At 34.6% G+C, this 25,430-nt stretch overlaps 1 protein-coding gene across 2 annotated transcripts; it reads right to left on the bottom strand.

Annotated features, from left to right (window-relative positions):
- Positions 1-1,205: 1,205 nt before the first annotated feature.
- Positions 1,206-24,055, bottom strand: LOC132311575 (CBL-interacting serine/threonine-protein kinase 3). 2 transcript variants are annotated; one of them, XM_059809548.1, is made up of 15 exons: positions 23,807-24,054; positions 22,035-22,267; positions 21,629-21,691; positions 19,597-19,668; positions 19,222-19,329; positions 19,031-19,111; positions 15,826-15,879; positions 15,604-15,729; positions 15,431-15,520; positions 7,053-7,175; positions 6,828-6,938; positions 3,716-3,829; positions 3,496-3,552; positions 3,332-3,406; positions 1,206-2,034 (listed from the first exon to the last, which is right to left on the bottom strand). In XM_059809548.1, exons 2-15 carry the CDS (start codon positions 22,203-22,205, stop codon positions 1,960-1,962), a joined length of 1,320 nt encoding a protein of 439 aa, XP_059665531.1. In that variant the 5' UTR covers positions 22,206-22,267; positions 23,807-24,054; the 3' UTR covers positions 1,206-1,959. The 2 variants fall into 2 exon arrangements, with proteins under 2 accessions (XP_059665531.1, XP_059665532.1); XM_059809549.1 differs by lacking the exons at positions 1,206-2,034; positions 3,332-3,406; positions 3,496-3,552; positions 3,716-3,829; positions 6,828-6,938 and adding an exon at positions 7,319-7,385 and having other exon boundaries at positions 7,069-7,175; positions 23,807-24,055.
- Between the last annotated feature and the right edge of the window lie 1,375 nt (positions 24,056-25,430).

The following is a 25,430-nucleotide window of genomic DNA, read 5'->3' on the forward strand; positions in this document are numbered from 1 at the left end:
TGACATACCATAAATCAAGATATAAAAGGTTAATCATGATTATATAAGTATATAATAATTTTATACAATATAAATTTATAAAAGTTAAAATTAGTAAACCTGAACCCAACCCTAGTTAAGTTTTACTTCAAATTTTTCAACTCAAATCAAAACCTAATTACATAAATAATTGCCCAAATCCAAACTTCGAATTGAGCTCAAATTAGCTTGCCCAAGTTGCACCTAGGATGCAATTTGAGCAGGCCAATTCGGTCCAACCCGAACCCAACTCAAAAATGTTCGGACTGGGGCTTACTAATTCAAAATTCGGGTCGAAATCGGGTTAGGCATTTCCCAAACTCAAGAAAATTTGGGTTGAGCCCGAACCCAAAACCCAAAATTAATTTATTCTCCAAATCTTAAGCATTCAGACTTCGTAAGTTGGTAAAATATGCAGGAAGTTATTAGTACTTGCTTATTTATTTATTTATTGTTCTCCATTATTTTAGGTCGAAAAATTGCCCGCATTGGAGAAGTACCTGTTGAAGTTGCTTTTAAACTGAGATGTCAGAGATTGTCAAATTATTCATTTATAAGATTTTAATTGTAATACACCGAACAAAATTAAGTACTTCTTTTGTTCCAAATTAAATGTTCTATTTTGATAACCGTAACTCCCAATATTTGTAAAACAGAACATTTAATTTGGAACGAAAGTAATAATATATGGATGTTCCACCTTTACAACTATAAAGAAATTCAAACAGAAAAAATGGCAAGTGTAAATGAATTGAAAATTTAATTTCTCTTGAAAATTGATGTCTTCAAATATGGAAACAGAAAAATGTGAGTTGCATATTGGGTTTAGGGGGAGGTTTTTTACCCGAACAACCTGTCCAACCCAGAAATACTCGGGTTGGGTTTCAAAGGTCGAGCCCAAACAAAGGACCAAACTTCCTTTATTCATTTGTAAATATTAAGTGGCGTTTTTCAATTTGGTGTCAAATTTGCATTTGAAAAAAAATAAAAATAAAAAATAAAGAGGGAGAGAGAGAGAGAGAGAGAGAGAGAGAGAGAAGATTTTGTCATATCCTTTGATTTTTTTATTTTGTGCATTCTTGTCTAAACAACTCAAACCTAATTTCCCTCCAATTCTAGTGCCATTCCATACTTCCAAATGCAAAATGAATGCATTTTATTAGCACCACCTTTAATCAATCATCTCATTTGCTAATAGTCTCTTCAAATTTAATTCAAATGTATGTCTAAACTGAATACATAGAACATACTTTATACACATCATCTTCAAATTGACGAAAATATACAATTTGAGTTCAACATAAACATTTGATGAACAAGTATGAAATAGAACTAAGAATTTCATTACCATATTCATCTCACTATATACATATATTTCAATACCACAACCCATATCTCCGTTTCCCGCGTTCCCCGCTATATATTCCAAATTTATACAACATTTTTCCCAATCCAAGTCTGGTCATCGGATGAAAGATATCTTATGAGAAACAACTGAAAGCCAACCTAAATACAATTTTTTTTTCCTTCTTTTTTGTCTCTCTGTTGTCTCTCTTTTTTTTTTTCTTTCTTTTTTCTTTTTTCTTTCTTTCTCGGAAGTGGATTCCATGAAAGCACATGGAACCGAAACGAAATGAGAGAGCCGATAGTCCCTTCTTCGTTCGATCATATTCCTTAATAGAGATTACAGAGTTTTAAGGGTTTAAATTATACAAACAGCAGCTCTATGGGACTCATTGTGATGTCTAACTAAAATAACTCAAAAACAATTGGTGGAGCATTGTCTGCCTAATTCTCTAGAGGGAGGGAGAAAAAGATCCCATAAAAGAAAGCAAGGAAAAACAAAAGAATGAATACCTGAGCTCCAATACATATATATATATATAGGTTCTGCCTGAACCGAAGAGTCAAATGTATAACCCTTCCAAGGTGGACAGTGCTCTACTTCATTTCTTGCATGTCCTCTTCTGTTTTCCAAACCACATCCTCTAGGCAGGTTGAAAGATTCTTATAGAACTGTCAAATGAGAACGACGACAAAAATAAATAAATAAAATAAAAATATTAATTTAAAAACAAAAAATATAATATATTTTTTGTGTGTCTTAACAACCAAATTTACAATAGGAGGGAGTGAAGTAAATAAACTACTAAAAGTTCCATTTCTTTGACCAACAAGTTGAATTGCCTAATTCTTTATTTCTTCACCTGGCAGGAAAATAGTAGGGGGAGTGCATTTAAAAATGAACCCTACTACGCCATTTCAGCGTCCGAACCTTTGCTGTATTACCCCATTCTTGGGAAATTCAGCAAAGCACACTATGCAACACAAACTCACAGCTCAATGTTTGCATCTGACCTCTACATCAGACTACCCAATATTTTCAGGTTATCGTATATTTGGACAAAGATACCATTTATGATACCTCAGTTTTAGCACCTCTCAGTGATGTAACAAAATCTGGGAAGCGGGTAACTCCAATATTTAAATATGGAGCCAATAGGACGAGGCACCAGAAATTGGCACTAATATTAATCAGGTTTGACAGTTTTTTATTTTATTTTATTTTATTTTATATTTTTTTTAGTGGGGGTGAAACAGGCGATGATGTAGATCTTACCTTTTCATTTCAATTATTTAAAAATCATATTATATCTTCATCACATACACTACTAGTTTATATTATGCTGTTTAGTTGTTCTTTTTTATTTTATTTTTACTTCTTAAATCTCCTCTCTTTTACCGTCACAGCAGAAGCTCCAATTTAACTAGCCTCCTCATCCTGGTAAACACTTGATTCAAACAAGAAAACAAGATTTCAATGGTTCAGTCAGCAATGGGCTTTGGAGTTATCTTGGAGGTATGGGTTTATTAAATTCCTAGTGAAGAAATTTGATCGGTGAAGAACATAATTAGAAGCCCATCTAAAACTCATTTAAAGTAAATCCTTTTCTCAAACTTTTTCAGGTCAACTACATGAAGAACAAAAAATCCACCCTAGTATTCACTCGTATAAGCCACATCTAGAAGAAGAACAAGTCCACAATCAAACAACATAAGGCCCACAATGTAAATAGATTATCTATCCCCTCAGCCTCTAGCTCAAGTCATTATGAACAGGAAAAGGAGAATTAAAACCAGCAATAGGGTACCCACATTAAGTAGTGTGATATTACAAAGGCATGAGTTGCAGGGCCGTTAAATTGGGTCGAATCATTCATATTCTTGAAAGTGGGAAAAGTGAATAGAGCCAATATATGCGTGTGTGTGTGTGTGTGTGTGTGTGTGTGTGTATTAGCAGAAACAGGATTACCTTATGGAATTCTAAAGTGTCTCCTTTTGCTTTTCGCACCTCAACCATATGAAGAGAAGGTGCCACTTGAAATATCTGATTGAAGCATAAGAGATTGTAATTTTAGCAATGGAACTTACAATGGAACCACCAAATGAGTTGATTAAGCTTTCATCCTTACATACCTCAGTGGAAACATTGAGGTTTCCTTTTCTCCCAGCTTTAATATTTTCAAGCCTCATCTGGGGTGAAAAATAAAAAAATATGTAATTTATTTTCTTTCCTCTTTTTCCATGTGAGCGAGCGTGTGTGGATGGGTGGGGGAATATTATTTAAAAGTTAACTCACACCCTAGTACTCTAAATGACAATTCACCATAAGTATATGATTGTTGACTTGCTTCACCTTGTAGTTTTTCTTATGAACATCAAAACCAAGAGGCTTCGCGGCTTCTTCAATCTTGCTGATTATCTCATTTGCTCCACATTTAGATGTGAACCTTGTTTCCCTCTTAAATCCCTGTAATCAATGATGTTAAACAGAAGCAAACAAAATATAGTGCAAAAGGGATAAAATTATCCTGTATTTAAACAAATGAAATCTCAAATATTGCAAATAAAGCAATTAATACTGTCTTCCTCTTAAGCTCATTTGTTAGTTCAGTAAATTATATTCGTTATGAATCATAAATCTGATCTACAATTAAAAGCAGTTGCTTAATTGTGCCAAATTCACAAGAAAGAACCATATGCAAAAATCTCATCTCTACAAGAAAGGCTCAACTGTTGCACAAAATTAATTTACTGCCAAAATCAGACAAATTCAACAGAGAATTTTCTTATCAATGTTTCAACAGGTAATTAGGTCGGACCTGCACGGAAAAATAATGGATTCAATAAAGAAAGCCGCTGATAAAAAGGTAAAATCCAAGATGACGAATTAATAATATTTAATTGGCCTTTGGCAAGATATGGGATCCTTGGGTAAACTTAAAGAGGCATCTACAGTGTGTACTCTCTTTAGTTGCGGTCATTAGTCAAAGTTTGGAATGTTCGGGTAGTACTAATTACACGTGGGTGATATTTAACACTAGGGATAATTTGTGGTAGTTGTTCAGCCATAATGGGGACTTGTTGAAAGTTGTTTGGGCGATGATATAGATATTGGAGTTTGGTCAAACTATGTGCGTGACCATGATCTGTGCGTTCATCTATGATTATTTTCTGTGGACAATTTTAGTTCGAATAGTTGTCTTAGCCTGCTTACAGCTCAAACAGAGTTCCTACAGATCTCATCTCAATCGAGTCAGGCTCTAAGAAGCTGACACTCATTTTAGCTCGACTTGTTTGCACCCCTAACTATCATTTTGCTGGCTTCGTCAACTATAGAGATGTTACATTCTCGGAGAAAACACCTTTGTTTATCGAAGGGAAGACTACAATGATGCACACGGGATTCATCCAGCATTCTTCACCATTGATTTCATCTTTGAAATCCATTCACACAAATTGTCAAGGCCAATTCTGCACGTACTACTCTTACACCTATGACCTGTTGCAACTAGAGATGCCTCTCCCAAAGGGGTTACTAACTTATTGGTGGTGCATATAACTTACAAGTGTAATCTGCTTCCTCATGTTTCAAGAACCTTCTGCATCACCAGCTAGCAACACATCATTTTTAGAACTTTCTCAAATTCATATTACTCCACTACCGCCCATTCCACCTAATATTATATTTCTCGTCGTGGTAGGTGATATTTGCTATAATAAAGGTGTGAATTCTAATAAGTCCTCCCAACTCGGGACCCATAACAAGTGCTAAGGCGCTTTTTGACCATCACATCAAGGTTTATAATGGGAGCTCCTTAAGGGACTTCGTTCTCACCTCAGGGCTTATATGTAGAGAGGAGATCCTCAAATGTCTTCTATTGTCTCCTCAATGCTTATCCACAGAGACGTTATCAAGAGTCTTTGATTGTCTCATCAATGTTTATCCATAGAGAGGAACTCATTGAGTGCCTTTGATTGTCTTCCCAATGCTTATTCATAGAGGAGTTTCTTGACGTTGAGCAATAGTCACACAACCACAAGCCATTGTCATATGGCTATAAAGAAGGTACCAAGGCATAACTTTACAATAAGAGACCTGTTAGATGACATTATTTTAGTAATTGTTTAGTTGTCAAGGGTATTATTCTATTTTGTTCATCTTAATATATAAGAAAGACATACTGTAGAAATCCCTACATACCTATCGGATTCTTTCACGACTTTCTTCCATCTCTCTTCTTCTCATCTAACCCTAAAACTAGTTACATAAACTTCAACTAGACCTTTGTGGGAAGACTAAATCGTTGGAGAAGTAGTTCTTAGTCCTTACATCAAAGCTTATTTGTAGAAAAGGAGGTCCTTACTCAAATTTATGCCGACGGCAAAACTTATACATTAAAGAGGAGATTCTCACGGTATTGATGTCTGATCAGCAAGCTAGGGCCCCATGGAGATCACGGGGCCCATGATCCTCATATCCAAGCTGAAAAAACTGATAGGGTAGCACCTGTGTTCGTTAACAAGGTCAGTTATTTAATATAGATATAATTTCAAGAATTGATTTTGGGAGGACCAGTGGCCCAGTAGTCCCTCTCGCCCACAATAACTTCACCTTGAATGAGACTCAAGGTAATGAATTCGGTTTGAGGCTCAGCTGAGGTATCACACAAGATTATTTTCTAGTAAACTATTCACATACAAATATGTACTCTATCATAACATGTAACATGTATCAATGTTCCTCTGTCTCTGCACTTGTGATAATAGAGCAGAGATTAGTAGATACAAGCCCATCCAACAGACACGGCATACATATCAATGTAGACAAGCACTTTAAAGAGAAGATCCTGGCCAGTCTTGTTTGCACGCTCTTTGCAAGGACAAAATATCAACTGGCTAACATCCTAACTAAAAAGAGTTGCTGGACATGTCCTTTATAATGTGTTAAGCAAGTTTGGCATGTGTAAAATACATGCACCAACTTGAAAGGAAGTGTCAAAATTTCTTGTGTTTTCTAGTGTATATGGGCCTTGTGATGAGAGCCAAAGCTGAGGGCAATAAATTCATTTGCAACTCTATACATAAAATAGGGTTGAAAGAGAGATGTAACATATTTTCTCCTCTGCTTTCTTCCTCCTCCTTTATTTCCTTCTCCCTTTTCCCCTCGGATCTTAGTTTTCATTCCGAATCAAGTAAAAAACTAACAGAAGGCTTAATTGTCTCCTAATGTAACATGCATACCCTAATATGACATGATTTCAATGACGGGGAGAGGGTAAAAATATATTCAAAACTTGTTTTCTTGCTTAAAAATGCAACAAGTAACATTCTAATTTCTGAAACCTGGGAAAAGAACATCAATGTAGCACTTATTTTCTCTTCATTAGGGAAAAATAGATGGCATAGTGCTTAATCGAATATAAAAGTTTCAAGACAAGGCACAAACAAGTTTGTAAAATGAAAACCTGTTCTATATCAAACAAATTCCCAAGGTTGAGCCCTTTTGACATAGAAATCAAATCAAATGCATTCATGGGCGTGGGCTGTTCTTCCCTTTTCTCCATCACATGATATTCCTGTTGCAACACCAAAAGCAAACAATTTATGAGGTAACTTTCATGAAGTTAGCATTATGTCAGCACTTACTTTAGAACTTGTACTCAAATGTTCCTTTAGTTAGGTAAACTCACTTCTGAATCCTTAAAAACAGCTTCTACATCATCCAAATTTGCATCTCCTTTCTCCTCGAATACAGGTGGCTTGTAATCTTTCGTAAACCATTCATTTACCAAAATTTCAGGGATAGTGATGCGCTGCAACAGGATACATTAAGTTGAAAGGTAGAACCAAAACAGAATCAATGTGAACAAATCTATGTAGAAGCAAAATAAGAAATTGTATTTATATTTAACTACGTAATATCCAGAGGAAAATAATACGTGAATGCCCAACGTACATTCAAGTAGCCAAAGCATTTACACATTTCCCATGCAATAAAAGCAAAGACTCTCGTGCCGATGCTTCTACAACCTCAATAGAAGGTTTAAGTTATTAGCATCGCTGGTTATAAACAAGAGAGAGAGAGAGAGAGAGAGAAAGGGGAGAGGAATATAGAAAAAATATGAAAATGTTTCAGATTCTTTAATTGTAGTAGTAACCCAAATATGGACATCATGCATAACTAAAGATATTATAGATAAAAGAACTAAAAAAACACAATTTAATATTTAAATTCATGAGAGGCTAGTCAGAGGTTAGAACACATGGTTTAGTGAGACAATATTTCAAGGGCTTCATATTAGTTAATGGGTACAACAAGAAATCTAGAAGTCATGACCATTGACTATATGAATTGCTTTATATAGTTGGTGTAAAATGCATAAAATTACAGCGTCAAAAGCTAATTGGTCAAGAATGTCTGAATTGTTTGATCATGTTAATACTGGACTTTGAAAACTCCTGGTGAAGAACAAGTACATGTCGGGGTCTAGCACATTAAAGTGTTCAAAGATCCATTTAAAAACATTTCTAAGCAACCTACAGACACCAAACCTTGTCAGTTAAGCTTAGACCTAAGCCAACTACAAGCATATGTTATTGGACCTTGTTAGGTCAATACGACTTAGGTTGACATATTTCATGAATCAAAACTAGAGTCTGTAATTTTGTTTTAATTTCCAGAAAAAAAACTAGAATTTTCAAAAAGTGTCAATTTAGTTATCTCTTGGTCATGGTTATAGATAGAATTCAAGTTTCAACCAAAGGCAAAAGTGTAGTCTTTGACACTAAGGGTACAAAGGTCAATTGAAATTACTATATGAACTCACCAAATTTGGGTTTATGCATTCATCTATTAGGGTTTTAAGAATTCATTATTTTATTTGGAAAATCCTAACTGATATGAATCAAAAGTGTTTTTGGGAGCAACTTCCTTAAAATTTTCTAAATGTTGGATTCCTTTTTTTTCTAAATTTTGGATTCTTGAGCACTTCAATCGATCAAAGTATCAATCAAAGGCTACTGGAGTCATGTAAATCGATTGACATGTTTCTCTATCGATGGAGACACTTGGGCAATCAGTTTTTTTTTTTCCGATTAAAACCCAAAAACCATATTCTCTCTACAATTACAATTTGTATATAAATATTCTATCATACTACCTTTGTCTCATCTTAAATGACCACTTCGGGAACTATGACACACAAATTTGTGCGTCACAGTTCCCAAAGTGGACTTTTAATATGGGACCAAGGGAATAATACAAACCCTATGATATTTAAAATATACTCGAGATATACACAAAGTTAAAGAGATCTGCAGCATATTTTGAGTGCATTCATATATTTTTATTTTAGCATTCATCAATTGCATTAGATTGGTTAGTGTTTTATTAGTGTGCTAACATCATAACTGTGGTGGAGCTAATTTGAAGAGTTCAACACCAACAAACAATTGATCAACCGAGATTGGAGTGGAAGACTAGTCTAGAGATTAGAGTTGTTATTGAGGAAGCAGATTTGTAAGGGTGAAGTGACAATACGAAGAGAACAAAGAGATTTCTGGAGAAAACTTCTCTCCCTTTCCCTTCGGGAGACTTTCTTTATATAATAATATTTACTATACAAGGAATGCTTACCACAATCATATCCCAAGATTTGGTATCCACAAATAATATTCCTAACTACAAGCAATCTGTAAATCATCTAAATTGGAATGAAATCCCTAATTATAAGTTATCTTACAACTCATCAAATCATCTAATTTTGGTATGTAGATCACCTCCTCTGATACCCCCCCTCAAATTGATGTTGGTGAATCCACAAGCATCAATTTGTCAACTAAGAACTGGTGACGAGTAAGTCTTTAGTGAAAATATCTGCAGTTTGGAAATTTGTTAACACATGAGGCAAAGTAATGAGATGATTAACATAGGCTTCCCGAATGTAGTGACAATCGACCTCTATGTGTTTAGTCCGTTCATGAAATACTGGATTTTCTGTAATCCTGATGGCACTTGTGTTATCAGCATGTAGAGAAATAAGATTTAATTGAGGGAAACCTAATTCAGATAGAAGACGACGAAGCCAAACGATTTCAGAACAGGCAGAAGACATGACTCGATATTCCGCCTCAGTAGAAGATTTTGAAACTCGTTCTTGTTTCTTGCATTTCCATGACACAAGGGAGCCATTGAGATACATGCACCACCCCGTTGTAGATCGACGAGAATCAAGACAACCTGCCCAGTCAGCATCACTATAAGCTGTAAGTTGGAGAGATGAACCAACTTTATAAAATAACCCACGCTCTGGAGTGCCGAGTAAATAGCGAATGATCCGTTTGACAGCTGCAAGATGAAGATGTCGAGGTTGGTGCATAAACTGACTCATCAAATTAACTGCATAAGAAATATCTGGTCTTATGATTGTCAAATAAACCAAGCTCCCAACTAGTTGCCTATATGTCGTAGGATCAGAGAGTAGTTGGCCTTCATCTTTTTTATACTTGACATTAATTTCAAGTGGAGTAGCTACTGGAGTTGGGTTCTCGAGTCCAGCCAAAGCAATAAGATCTTTGGCATATTTGTGCTGATTAATAAAAATTCCATTACCTGACTGATGCACTTCAAGGCCTAGGAAATACGTGAGGTTTCCAAGATCCTTCATGTGGAAAGAAGAGTGTAAAGAAGCCTGTCGTTGTTGAATGCCTATTGTATCTATACCAGTGATGATGATGTCGTCCACATATACAAGGAGAATGGTGATACCAGTTTCACGACGACGAAGAAACATAGAAGGATCAGTGGTACTCTGATTAAAGCCAAATTGACGAATAATGTTACCAAACTTTTCAAACCAGGCTCGTGGCGCTTGTTTCAGGCCATAAAGAGAGCGTCGTAGATGACACACATCTGATCCAGAATTGCTTGTGACACCAGGGGGAAGTCTCATATAGATTTCTTCGTTTAGATCACCATGTAAGAAGGCGTTTTTTACATCCATTTGAAAAAGAGGCCAAGATTGAGAAGCTGCAATAGCAAGCACTGTACGAACAGTTGTCATTTTTGCCACAGGAGCAAAAGTCTCTTCTTAATTAATCCCATACTCTTGCCAATTCCCGAGAGCGACCAAACGAGCTTTATATCGATCGAAGGAGCCATCAGATCTAAGTTTAACAGAGAAAATCCATTTGCAACCAATTGGTTTGTGACCAAGAGGACAAGGAACAATATCCCAAGTATGATTCCTCTCTAAAGCTTCCAATTCTTCCTTCATAGCTTGTTTCCAACATAAATGTTGTATGGCCTGTGAATATGAGTTGGGAATAGATTTTGATGACAGAGTAGTCATAAGAATTAGGCGATCAGGAGGTTTGATTTGGCGAGTGGATCTTCGAAGAGGAGGCGGTTGTGGACTTGGATCAGGAGATGGAGAGGAGTCACGGTTAGGACCTTCTTCTGCACCAATTGTTGTTTTACCTCGTCGCTTATAAACCAGCCCAGGTTTAAACCTTGTGAAAACAGAAGGATTATTACTACTAAAGTCATGAAGATAAGAAAAGGAGGACGGAGGAGAAGGGACATGAGTATTTTGAAAGAAATACTGTTTCTCAACAAAGACAACATTACGAGAGGCACAAATGCGATGGACAGAAGGATCATAAACACAAAAAACCTTTTTGATGAGATGCATACCCAAGAAATGCACAACGAGCAGATTGTGCAGATAATTTGTTTCGATCTTGTGCAGGTAGATGGACATAACAAACACAACCAAAAACACGCAATTGGTTATAATTGGGATTAGCTTGATGCAAGCGAAAATATGGAGATTGATGTTGAACTTTGGAGAAGGCAATCTATTGATAAGATGCGCAGCTGTGGAAAGTGCTTCCACCCAAAAATGAGAGGGTACTGATGCATCAAGAAGTAGGGTCCGAGTAACATCAAAAAGATGCCTATTTTTCCTCTCGGCTACTCCATTTTGTTGAGGAGTAGATGGACAAGTTCGCTGGGAAATGATTCCTTCATGTCGAAGATAATTTTGAAATTCATTTTTCATATATTCAACTCCAGAATCGGAACGAAGAATTTTGATGGATGTGGAAAATTGATTTTTTAGGTAAGCCAAAAAACGCTTAAAGGCATCAAAAACTCCAGATTTAGAATGCAAAAAATAAATCCATGTGTGTCGACTATAATCGTCGATGAAGGAAACAAAATATTTGTGACGAGAATGAGAGGGAAATGGAGCATCCCCCCAAACATCAGTATGAATCAAATCGAAGCATTTTGTAGTAATGTCACCATGAATTGGAAAAGGAAGAGTCTTACTTTTACCCAATTTACAACTACTACAATCAAATGAGACATCACTGAAAGAAACAAGGTCTTTATTAGAAAACAAACCAGAATTGAACAAGAACAACAATCTTTTGGCATTAGGATGCCCCAATCGTTTATGCCACATCTAATATGACGTACTAGAAGAAGGACAAAATAACGAAAATAAAGATTTATTCCTGGGATAACTAAACAAGCTTAGAGGAAACAGCCTTCCACATTTATGTCCCTTCCCGATCACTTTCCCCGACTCCTGATCCTGCACAATACATCCAGATGTAGAAAATGAAACTTTACAGTTATTATCAACCAATTGACCCACAGATATAAGATTAGAGGTCAAACGTGGTGTATGATAAACATTATGTAATGGCAAAGAATGAGGGATATCACCAACTGACTTAATGGGAAGATGTTCCCCATTAGCAGTATGAATTTTCACATTTCCCACATATGGTTTCACATTAGTGAGATGTGTTGAGGAAGAGGTCATGTGATTGGAAGCACCAGAATCAACATACCAAATAGATGAGGAGGAAGGTTTACTTGTGAGACCAAGAGCAGAAAATGCAGAATGAATCATTTGTTGCACTACCTCTGGAGTTATGGAACTAGAAGCAGTAAAAGCTTGAGAATGCTGCATGGTCGTAGCAGCAGAGGGAGAACCCACTGCGGTGGTAGCATTGAAAGCCTGGGATGATCGATTTTGAGGTCGCTTACGGCAATCAACAATCAAATGTCCAGACTTCTTACAGTAGTTGCAGAATTTTTTCTTACACTGATTGGCTATATGCCCATATTCCTTACAGCTATAACATTGTATTTTGGACAAATCCCTTCCTTTAGCCTGAGCTGCATAAAAGCTACATCCAGTGGATTAGTGCCAACACCCATTTGTTCAATTGTAGCTTGAGTCAAACACCGTTGTTCTTCTCGGAGAAGTTCACCAAAGCACATATCCAATGATGGAGAAGGATCTCTAGCCATCAGATTTGAGCGAATAGATTCAAAATCACGTCTCAATTTCATAAGAAACTGATCTCTTTTGAGTAATTTCATGCACTTTTTGAAGAGATGGTAGCCCCTCACTTGGGACAGTAGCATAAATTAGTTGCTTCTATTCAGCCCAAAGATTCATGAATCCAGAATAATAGTCTTGAATTGACATATTCCCTTGGGAATATTCAGATATGTCCAATTCAAGCTGAAAACGCCTCCCAGAATTTTCTTGATTATAAACCTTTTTTAGATAACCCCACATATCTTTAGCATTGGAATAAGGCCGCAAATTGAGTACAATATTAGAATCTACTGAGCTTAAAATCCAACTAATTATCTTTGCATCATTAGACTCCCATTTAGCGATGCTATCATTTTCAGTCCCAGCTTTTGGTTCTGGGATTGATCCATCTACATGTCCCCACAATTCTTTCCCTTTAACAAACATACGGAATTGAAACTCCCAAGAAAAATAATTCTTCCCATTTAATTTAATGGGCAAGATTTCTGACTTTTCTGACATTCTAAAAAAAAAAAACTTCAAACGAGACTCAAACGAAAGAGAAAAGATGAATGAGAACCTGAGATGATGCTAACAGCAATTCTTGACTGCAACTCTAACCAAGATTGTTGCTGCAACTCCTTAGAAACAAGACACCATAGTTTTTAACAAAAAACTGTGATGTATCTTATAAAAAAAAACTCAGAACGTCTCTTGTATCAAGCTAGGCTCTGATACCATGACAATACGAAGAGAACAAAGAGATTTCTGGAGAAAACTTCTCTCCCTTTCCTTTCGGGAGACTTTCTTTATATAATAATATTTACTATACAAGGAATGCTTACCACAATCATATCCCAAGATTTGGTATCCACAAATAATATTCCTAGCTACAAGCAATCTGTAAATCATCTAAATTGGAATGAAATCCCTAATTATAAGTTATCTTACAACTCATCAAATCATCTAATTTTGGTATGTAGATCACCTCCTCTGATATGAAGTCTGTTGACAAAGCCGACTATGTGCCTCGAGACTTAAGTGGAGAGTTTGGTAGATTAGTCTATTTCAAAAGGGTAATTAGGGGATCTGGGGTATGTGAACTTTAATACAATATAATCTCTCTTTCTAATAGTGAATTTTTTATCAGCCTAGACTAGGTCTCGGTCCCATTTTTTTTTTTCTGTTTCAGTTTTTCACATAAAAATCTTGGTGTCCATTACTCATGCTTTATACTACTTTAATTTGCTTCTGTTTGAATGTGGTTATGATTAGCATGATAGATTGATTGCTATTTAGTATTTAATTTAAATTTAAATTTGAAACTTTAGTAACATTTCAAAAAGCTGTTAATATTAGTTAGAGCTACAGCAAGACCAATTGACCCCACTCAGGTCCAGATCACGGATCTTGCGCTAACCCTCTATCAGAGCCTAAGGCTCCAGTCCTTCCCCCATCACAGACCTCAAGGAGAACAGTGATCATCCTACCAAAATGGTGCAGAAGCAAAAATTTTAGCATCATTAAGAAATATTTTTATTGAAGATTTACCGTTTCTAGAGGAATTAGTGGAGGAGAATCATCCAGTATTGATGTTGTTTCCTATTATTGAAGAATAATATGTTTACTAAAGGAATCACTGGAGAAAAATACTCCAGTATTGATGTTATTTCCTATTTTCTATCTCTTTCCATTCTCGTCATTTCTTCTCCTATATAGAGGAGCCTCCACCATTGTATTGTGCATGAAAAGAGGGATTATAAAAGATATGTAGCCCTTTGGGCTGTGTACGCGGTGGATGTAAGCCCTAGTGGCCAACCCACCTATATTCTTGCTTTCTGTTCTCCATACTTTATTTTTTCTATTCAATTTTAACAATTTTAAACCACATTAGGTAAGACCTACGGCTCTATATTATGATGTAATTATTTTAAGATTCAAACAATTCCACGATGCACTAGATCCAGTATCAAATTACTAAGAAAATAAAACTTCAGAAAGCTTGGATTTCATGTTTACAGCAATAAAAAACTAGTAGTTGGGGTGATTGCACTGACTCACCAAAACTTAATCGTCAGACAGCTTCAGCGTAAAAAATAAAGGATTGAGTAATTCTTAAATTCGAATATTTGTTCAAACCAACGGGCCAATGGCCTAGTGGTATCAGCCTCTTACTTTCCAAAGGAAGATTAGGGCTTCAAGTCTCATAAGAGACAAGTGTGTGTGAGTACCAGCTAGGGGGCAAAAAAAAAAAAAAAAAATTATTTGTTCAACCTTAACTGTAGGATCCTAAGCATAATTCCAGGCTGAGGCTCTATTTGCCCAAAAAGCACAATCAGTTGAGAACCAATGTAGGGAAACCTCAGATACAAATTGTTCTAGTGTGACTAGTTTTTTTTTTTTTTTTTTTTTTTTCGCAAAGTGTGACAAGATTCATCATAATGCATCAGTATATATCTTATTTTCTTTTCTATATTGTATGACATCATATGAATACATTACCATCAGTGACAGTTGTAAGATATTGAATATAAAACTACATTGAATCTCAAATTCACTCTACCAAATTTCCCAAGTTAGCAAAACTAGGTTTCAGTATGAATTTCAGTCAGTTGCCACAAAATATATTGTGAAAATCAGACATACATAAGTGAAGGAATTTATATGTAAGAAATAGAGCCAAAAGCACTTCACCAACCAAAATGTGATGAATTATAAATTCTTACAGTCATAGGGTTGGGATCCAAGATTCGAGTTATCAATTTCATGGCAGCAAATGAGAGCCAAGGGGGACAAGTGAATTCGGCTCCTGAGATCTGCATGTAGACACTTTGAAACTAACACAGAGATGACGGAAGAAACTAGATACACTGTGCTACGAAATTAGTAAAATGCTCACTTTTTTATACAGGTTCACAAGATTCGAATCATCAAAAGGCAAGTAACCTGCAAGCAATACAAAGAGTATGACTCCACAAGACCACAAGTCTGCAGTTGCCCCATCATAGCCTCGATCATTAAGGACCTAAACAGAAGGAGAGCAAATTATAATAGGGCCAAGCACAAACGGGGAAATGGATACAAATGAAGCAAATAGGAATAATCCAAAAGCAATCCACACCTCTGGAGCAACATAGTTTGGAGTTCCACAGGCAGTGTGAAGAAGGCCATCATCCTGCACCAGATAAACCTCAAAATGAGAAACTACATCCTAATTCATGCAAAAGACATCCAAAGTAGACCAAGATTACAGCACATGTCTTGTGGGGGAAGAAAAAGAAAAAGTGCATTATAAGTTTATATATTTGAACTTTCAATCAATCACACCTAAATGAGAACACCAAATAAAAGACACTGATTCAGATGTAATAGAAACAAACACAAGAAAGAAAAATAATAATAATAGTAATAAACAAATAGAATAGAATAGAATAGCACCAGTACTTGAATTTATCAAATTATGACTTTGAAAGGAACAGGCCATGCTTTCTCATGAAGCCTTATGACCCTTCATGAAACCAATTCATTGGGAAGAGTCACTTCTTTTCCAATGGTTGATTTAACATATGCCCAAATCTGAACCACTTATTTTTTTTCTTTCTTGACCTTAGAGAATCATCAAAAGAGTCATTACTTTGCTTTTGATCAAAGTGAAGCAGTTATTCTGCCATAAAACCATCTTTAGCACAATTATCATATCTTCAATTTAACCACTTCCTAATAAAATTAATATAAACAATCAGAGTCCTTGCTTGGTGTGGCAACAGCTCTTACTAACAAGAGTGAAAACAAGAGTTCAAGTATGAAGGCAGTCGTTTTATGCAAATAATGCCAGTATTAAGTTAAGTCGATACCTAGTCTGCTCTTCCACCACCCTTCATTAACAGGACCACACAAGGTACTACCTTTTTTAGCGCTATTAGGACCAGGAATGTGAAGTTCCAAAGATAACACCACCACCATTTTTCCGACCAACTTGAATATATTGAATGTATGCAACTAATATCACCTATTCTATGTGGTGATAATTTATATCAAGGCATTCTTCCGACCAACTTGAATCACCTTCTAATGTGAGATCATGGAATTGTTACCAAAAAATTCAGTGATTGACCTGTTTATAATCTATAAGATCACAATGAAGCAACCAATGCACATAAATATGTGGTTGCCAAGAAGCAAGAAATATATTTGACCTATTTGGTGCACCTTCGAATTTACATTTCTTCATCTTTTTTATCTTTTTTGGGACAAGTACAATTATTTCACCAAGAAATAGCCACATTCCATCAAACACAAAATATTGCCATTTGTTGATTTAGACTTCTAGGTCTCATCAAAGCTGTACAATCCTTTAGTCACAACTCACAAGTGAAAAAGGCGCTTTGCAATTATCCTTCTTAAGCCTCTCATATACCTTCTCAAGATTTTAGACATTAATGCAAAAGCGTAAAATGCGGGGGGAAAAAAAAAACAAAAGACCTCAAACTATCATGGTTTTGCAACCAAAAAAAAAACTTTAAATATTAATTTGGTAAAAGAACCCCTGAACTATTCAAAAGATTTTCAATGTTCCCCCTGCCATTATATTTCCATTAAAAATGTAATTGAAGTTTTTCATGTGCATTTCACATGACTAATATTGTGACTTTTATGACCATTGTGCCCTAGTGCCCTCACTCAATTGTAATGCTCCAATAGGGTAAAATGCAATATATATATATATATATATATATATATATATATATATATATATATATATATATATTTTAAAGGAGGATTTCCCTTATGTTATTTGGCTGAGTAGAAAGGACTAAAGAAGCAATGTTATTTGGTTGAGTAACCTTTCAAATTTTTTTTAAAAAAAATTATGCGAGTAAAAGTAGATAAAGGAGCGAAGCCAGCCCACATGGAAGCATTTTGGTAGGTCGGAGGGGGTCCTCCCCCCCTCCAAATCCAAACACACACACAAAAAGAAAAATGTGTGTGTGTGTGTGTGTGTGTGTGTGTGTGTGAGAGAGAGAGAGAGAGAGAGTCAAAACAAAAGGGAAAAGAATAAAGATAACAAAGAGACATAAGTCCTCTAACACATGCTTGAGGAGATACAATCATGGTTAATCAATTCTAAAAAAACCATATATTCTAAATATATGAAAAAGCTGTCCAAGATCACCACTGCATGATGCTAATATGGAAAGGGTATTGAACACTATTTTCCATATGCATATTTAATAAATAAATCAATATTTAGGAGATATTCCTCAATTTTATGGATTCTCTTGGTTACAGTCGAAAACAGAGAAATTTTATAAGTTAACTGCTCTTTGAAATGTTTCTATTCAGACCATGTAATTCACTAACATATATATTGAATTTCTTTTTTTTCTACCATTTTTCCCAAAAATCTCTCCCAAGTATTCTTCAGCATTTCATATTCTTTCCAAATTTATTCATTGTTACATCAATTTTCATTCTTCACACTTCTCAATTACTTTGTGTTATATATTTATCTGAAATCTCTGCCTCACCCATTATTCAGATCATTCTGAATTTCATTCAAAACTTTTCCACATTCTCTTCTATTAGCCCACTTTTCTCAATATCATCCAATCTCAGTGGCAGAGATCTTCTAAGTTATAGGTAATGAATTCCATCTAGAGTGATGAAAAGGTTCCATGAGACACAGAACCATGAACACATTTCCTGTTCATTTGTAACTTGAAAAGCCAAAGAGGTGTTAATGAAAGCTTTACAAATATTTAGCCATGAAATGACTTCTCATGGCATAAAATAACAGCTTGCATTTACTAAGGTTTTTAATAATCTTCCACCAGGCTTGATGCTCTGCCATCAAGCATCATAGTTTGAGGAACATAGTGATACTTAAATTGGTATAAATACATCATTCAGTCTTTTTGTTATGAATGACTAATGTATATCTGTAAATGCAAAGATATATCCATTAAGTATAGCCATAAAATAAAGATTTTTTTTTTTTTTTCAAAAAGTTTTGGGTAAGTGTGCAATCCCCACACATTGCACAGGTCAATAACTAGACTTTCATTGTCAATTAATTATGCATTTGTCAAGAAGATATGTGCACACCGTAGGATATACCCAGCTTTCCACCTCTTATTATCCTCACACTAGGAACTCTTAATCACTATTACAAGGTCATTTACATCTCACATGAGACACTGCACTTTAATGGCAAATCTTCGCACAAGTACTCTTCAGAACCATGAAATTCATTTTACAATATTATGAATTGACGAAGAAAACTGAAGACGGTTTTGAAGATTTAGAAATTATTATACAATAATTACCCTGACTTGCTGGGAAAGAGCACTTAGTCCAAAATCTGAAACTTTGAGGTTTCCACAGGTATCCAGGAGCAAATTTTCTGGCTGCACAAGGAACAAATAAAGGAAGAAAGTGAACCATTGCTCCATGCAAAGTGTAAATACAACCATGATCCAAATTACTAGTTAGACATGTGTAAAAGCAACATAAGTACCTTCAGGTCTCTGTGGTAGACACCCCTGCTATGGCAATAATCAACAGCATTAACAAGCTGATGGAAATACCTTCGTGCTTCATCTTCTCGCATCCGTCCATGGTGTGCCTTCATAGTCAACATATATTCTCATATTAATTACCACAAAATAAGTACCAAGTATATCAATATAGCCCAAGTACATGAGTTGGAACATCTAAGTTCTGAAGTGAATCATACGACTTGGTAAAATCATAAGAAGCATTAAGCTGAATGTGATAATATAAACACCAGACATGATCTCCAACTTTTGTTTCGTTTTACATCTTTCTGAAATGGCTTCCGAAATCTTGTGGGAAAAAATAATGCAAAGATGTGCAGATTTCACTGACTTACAATTTTGTCAAAGAGCTCTCCTCCAGTTACAAACTCTAACACAATAAATATCTTGGTCTTGCTCCCCATCACCTGAAGACAGCAAAATAACTAAATGAAATAAATGGCACACTAAGCAAAGGAATTGGAAAATATATATTTTATGATAAAGGTTAACGTCCTATTTTGGTGTTGTTTAAACTGAAAGTACTAGTTTAGTTTCCAGTTGGAGTATATGATGTTCTAAAAAATTCTACAAATTTTCGTTTTTGGTAGGTAAGTTACTTAAAATATGCAACTAATACAGTTACTCTGGTTATAATATGAATCGTGTAAACTAAAAGAACAACTATAATTTCGAGAGGAAAAGACACAGGCCTTTAAATGGTATTTCAATTCAAGATGTATTAGCACGTCATTATCACAGCCTGATAAATTAGTGAATATCATGTCCAATGCAACTACATATACTCTTAAATCAGATAATAGGGCATTCCTGTAGACTTGTTTGAAACTTGAAAGATCATTGCCCTTCTGTGCCTCGTAAAATGAAAGAAGAACTGGTTGTAGAACTCAACTTTATTCAGTTTAACTTCGGTACAGTTTCACACAAGGGCCCTCCAAAGTTTGTGAAACTATATCATTCCTACATATAAGGATGTATATGTATCAAACTAGATCTAGAAAAGTTGTCTATTATGATCAATGTCAAGAAAAATAAAGAAATACTTGTAAATTGATCCTCAGACCACAGAAAGATTGTACGAGTTTTATGGTGTCATGTTGCACTTTGATATTGTCAATTGGTGATGCCCAATTATGAGCTATCTACGGGCATGATTGGCTTGCATGGGTACATTTAGATCTTCAACATGGAATCCACACTTGTTCTAATGAACAAAGAAATTCTGTCAATGATTCTTCAAATGGATTGGGCTTAGCTTATTAAATCTGTCCAGTATGAGCTCCTCCAACATGATGGAGGTCCCTTGGAGATTCTCCCTTGTCCGGTACGAGTACCAGGAATTGCCTTTATTTGTGGCAAGAAGTTTAAGGATGAAGAAAGAGGATAAAAAGGAGACCCTTGGAGATTCTCCCTCACTTCCAGTGAAATGGTACTTAAGTGGGGTAGAAAAAAAAGGCTTTAAGATAAAGAAATGAGCTCCTCCAACATGATGGAGGTCTCTTCTTCTGTGTCATCAAAGGAAGAAGAAAGTTTCATTCTTTTTTCTAATACTGATATGGCAGAGAGGAAATCAAGGACAGCTTGATTCCTCACCCACTGGTGCTGGAAAAAAGAAACTTGCTGAAAATATTGAACAGTGAGATCGTTATAGTGAATTCAGTTGAATCACGAAGGTCATGCCTTTAAGTCTAACAACATTCTTTCCGGTCCTCAAGTACAAGTGCTTCCTAGAAGTTGGAAGGTCAAAAACTAAATATTGAATAAATAAGACAACTGAGAAAAAATAATAGGAAACTTGGCAACTCAATTGGCAGCTGAACAATGCAACTACAAAATTTGAAATTTGGTTTAAGAAATCTAAAGCTAAACGGCCCAAAAGTTAGATTTTGCAGTTAAGATTTCATCTTACCACATTTTCTGAAACTTGCACCATTTTAGGGACAATATTTGTGCAGCCATGATATTTTCAGAAAACAACATTTGCTTTGATAGGCCCATTAGAAACACACTCATCTTGCTCTTTCTATCTCTATGACTCTTCAACTCTTGAAGTTGGTACCTCAACTAAAATTTATTACCTAGGAAAAACAATGGTCTTATTGCTATCAATATCGTTAAAGGAGAAGGGTTACTTGAAGAGAACGGAGTAAACTGAAGGTGGATATATACAGCAAGGAAAGATAAAAACTAAAAGAAAAAAAGACACTTGAGCTTTTGATGAAATGGGATCTTCATAAAATATATATCTAAAACAAAAAAACATTTTAAATGCAATAAAAAATTGTCAACAAGCAGGATGTTTATTGGAAAGGAAAAGGTAAAATTGTAAACTAGCAGGGTAATTGAGAAAGAAAGAGACAGAGAGACCTCATATAAGCGAACAACATTTGGATGTTTTATCAACTTCATTGTTGCTATTTCTCGCTTTATCTGCAAAATAATGCAGGTAACATGTAAGAAACAACTAAATAAGATATAGTTACAACAGAATTTCCTTCAATGAAGTTTAAAATGAAGACCCAAAAAAGAAGCAAACACGCTATTTAAATATTATGCAAAAGTGAGGATCTTATACCATGAGGAGGACAGCACTGATATGATGTTCAAATGAATAGGAAAAGAAATTAGAAAAGAATTCAAATTATGTAGATATTAATCAATTTGCTTCAATTTAAAAATATATATATAAATAAAAAATAAAAAATAAAAGAGAGAGAGAGAGAGAGAGAGTACACATTTTGAGGGAAAAAAGGAAGAGAAATTCAAAAGAGACCTGTTCAGCCATTTTGTGTTTAAGAACCTTCTCCTTGTCAAGGATCTTGAGAGCCACAGGTTCCCCAGTCTCAGAATTCCTTGCGAACTTCACTTTTGCGAATGTTCCCTCACCAATTGTCCTTCCCACCTCATATTTACCTACTCGACGCTTGATTTTAGGTGGATTCATTCTTGATTGACTAGTGGAATCCTCTTTCACTTGTAGTTATGCAAGTTTATTTTAAATTTTACCTGAAAAGCATTTCATAACATGAATTGAGGCCCCTGTAAACATTGTTAAGATTCAAGGGAATAAAAATCTTTAACAGTCCAGGTTTACTTAAAGCTAGCAGTGAGCAAATTATGAATGCACATGGACTAATGGTAAACCTGCCAAACTTGAATCACTTCAGGATTCCTGGATGTCTTAATCATATACAGGTCAAAACAAGATTTCAATCATTGAATGTTTTTGAGATTAAATCTCAAATTTTGGAATTAAAAAGAAGGAAAAAGAATAGGTCATTATAAATGCCAGGTGAATGATCACATGTCTGCCTCAATACATTGTAGTGCTCTAGTACTAGTTTATCTTATCAATTTAAAATGAAATTGATAAGAAAAACTACAATGTCTGTCTCAATACATTGTAGTGTTCTATTACTAATTTTTCTTATAAATTTCATTATAAAATGGATCTTCATGAAAAAAAAAAAAAAAAAAAATTTAAATGTATATAGATAACGGAATCCGTTTTCAGCAAGCAGTGGACCAAATACATTAACAATAATAACTAAAATAACTAAATGGAGGTTTATGGGATATCCCCACCACCACGATAATCATTTAGTGCCAAAAATATTAAGAACCAAGATGACAACCCTCGCCTAGTTATGGGGAGGTGGTAAACAATCGACGAGCACACACATAAAGGATTGCATCAAAGTACCCATATCATAAATGAACAAAAAAAACATTACCCCAAAGATTTTGTACTTCCAAGGAACTAACAGTTATCTAATATACATACACACAAAGCACACATGCATATACATACAATTATTAAGAACAGGGAAGAACAAAACTAAAAATAATAAATAAATAAAGTAAAAAAGAATGAGCAATAGACATTGGGAGAGTATTGTAACAATTACCAAACCTACAAAAGCTAAAAATTCAATAGATCGTTGTATCTAAATTGATATTAACCAAGACAATTCTCTAGCAGTCATATGCATAAAGTGAAGAACCCAATATTTGTTCAAATTTGTTAAAACAAAAAACTCCAGCCTCTAGAGTCCAAAATGATATTTCCAGCAATTAATATTCAAATAAAGGAATAAAGATAAAAAGGGTATATTCCAAAAAGCCCAAAATTCATCAAATTTGCCAAAGCAGAGTCCTTTAGAAACACCCATCAATCAAATCATTCCGAATTCTATCGGAAATTAAAGGGAATTTATTAGAATTACTCCGTATGTACCAACCCAAAAAAAGGATCATCTTAAACCAGCAAAGAATTTAATGAAATTCAAAGTTTTAAGACCTAATCTAAAAAGTAACTCCACAAAAACAGCTGACAAATAACCTAAAAGCACAAAGTCTGAACAGCATCCGAATTCTACTGGAATTATGTACCAATCCAGAAAGGAGAAATCTTAAACCAGCAAAATTGAGACCAATCTAAGAAGGAGCTCCACAAAACAGCTGAAAATTAAACTAAGAGCACAAAATTTTGAACAAAGACATCACATGAGAAGTTGAATTGAAGAGGAGAGAGAGGGTATGTACTTTGAACTCAGCTTTAGGGAGATGATGAGCAAAATCAGCTCTTGGGTATCTCTTGGGTGTCTTTTTGGGTGAAAATGTAGAGAGACAAAGGTGTTTGATTTTATTTGAAGCTTCAATTTCTCAAAACACAGGTTGGTACTGCAGAGAAGGCGGAAGAAGAAGAAGAAGAATACAACGAGTCACGGCCAGCTGAGCAACACCACCTAGAACTAGTAGGATTACTGTCAACCAAAATTCAAAAGAGAATGACAATGGGTTGTAATAAATAATGGTTCAGTGATAGACGTAAATGAATCTGGTCCACGTGTTTTGTGCTTTCTTGTTCCGTGGTGGGGGCTACGGACAGTGCCACCATACACCCAAAATAAATGTCTGCTGCAGACACAGGCGCTGTCCCCCTCTCTCTCTCTCTCTCTCTATCTAGAATCTATATGGATATATATATATATATATATATATATATATATAATTTTATGTATTTAGGACATGGTTAAGCATTGCAAAGTGCTATACAGATGGACTAATGTGGTCCGAAATTTAAAGCCCATAGACCATAGCTGATATGGCAACACACAACATACACTCGTGGGTTTGGAAAACAAAAAACATACACTTGTGGGTGTGTGGACACGATTAAATTTTTTATTATTATTATAATTAAAAATATTCTCACATTGCAATAACATATTTTGAACACTAGTTAGTGACATGATAGTTTTATAATTTTAAAAATAATGACATTCAATGTAATTTAAAATATATTATAGATTAATTAGAAATATAATGTAAAATGTAAGAAAACAAAAATAATAAATATCTAGTTCTAAGTATTAAATTAATAATTGTATTTATAATTATGTAGATAAAAAACGAGCAAAACTTTATATATATATATATATATATATATATATAGTATTATTATTATTTGATGTATTCATATAGTACTTTGTGCCCCTTTTTAAAATAAACTGTTCCATTTTCGGGTTTGCATTTGTGCTTCCTAAATGAATTAGAAAATGGGGGTCTTATGAATTTTGAATTTTTTTTCTTAAAAACTTTTGTGAAATTTAATGAGTTTAGTGGGGGCACAATTATAATTATTAAAAGATTTGTATAATAATATAAATAAATTATATAAAGTTTCGAAAGTATGGATACTTCTCTTATAGTGTTATGGTGGTATCGAACACTCAGATACAGCTTGGAGAGGTGTCGAATATAGATAGAAGTATTTTGAATAATAAATATTTATTTTTCTTGATCAGATATAAATGAGACACGATATGAACACAGTAAATATACGTTTTGAACACTTTCAAAATACAACACAATAATTTTGTAATTACTATTTTAAAAAAATAAAAAATTCAATGCGATCGAAGAGATATCATGAATTAGTTAGAAAATTAACTTACAATGTAAGAAAGCAAAAATAATAAACATTTAACTCTAAATTTCTAACTATTAATTTATTTATAATTATATGAATATAATGACAAAAATTATATTATTTTTATATATAATATATTATTACTAGTATATTTTTATGTATTCATGGCAAATCTGTGCGCATCGGTATGGATTGAATTACAATTTGAATTATTGTGTTTAATGTGATGATTAG

This window comes from Cornus florida, unplaced genomic scaffold (genome assembly GCF_030987335.1).
Source record: "Cornus florida cultivar Cherokee Brave unplaced genomic scaffold, ASM3098733v1 CherokeeBrave_3.0.0_Hap2_Chr06, whole genome shotgun sequence".
NCBI classification, from domain to species: domain Eukaryota; kingdom Viridiplantae; phylum Streptophyta; class Magnoliopsida; order Cornales; family Cornaceae; genus Cornus; species Cornus florida.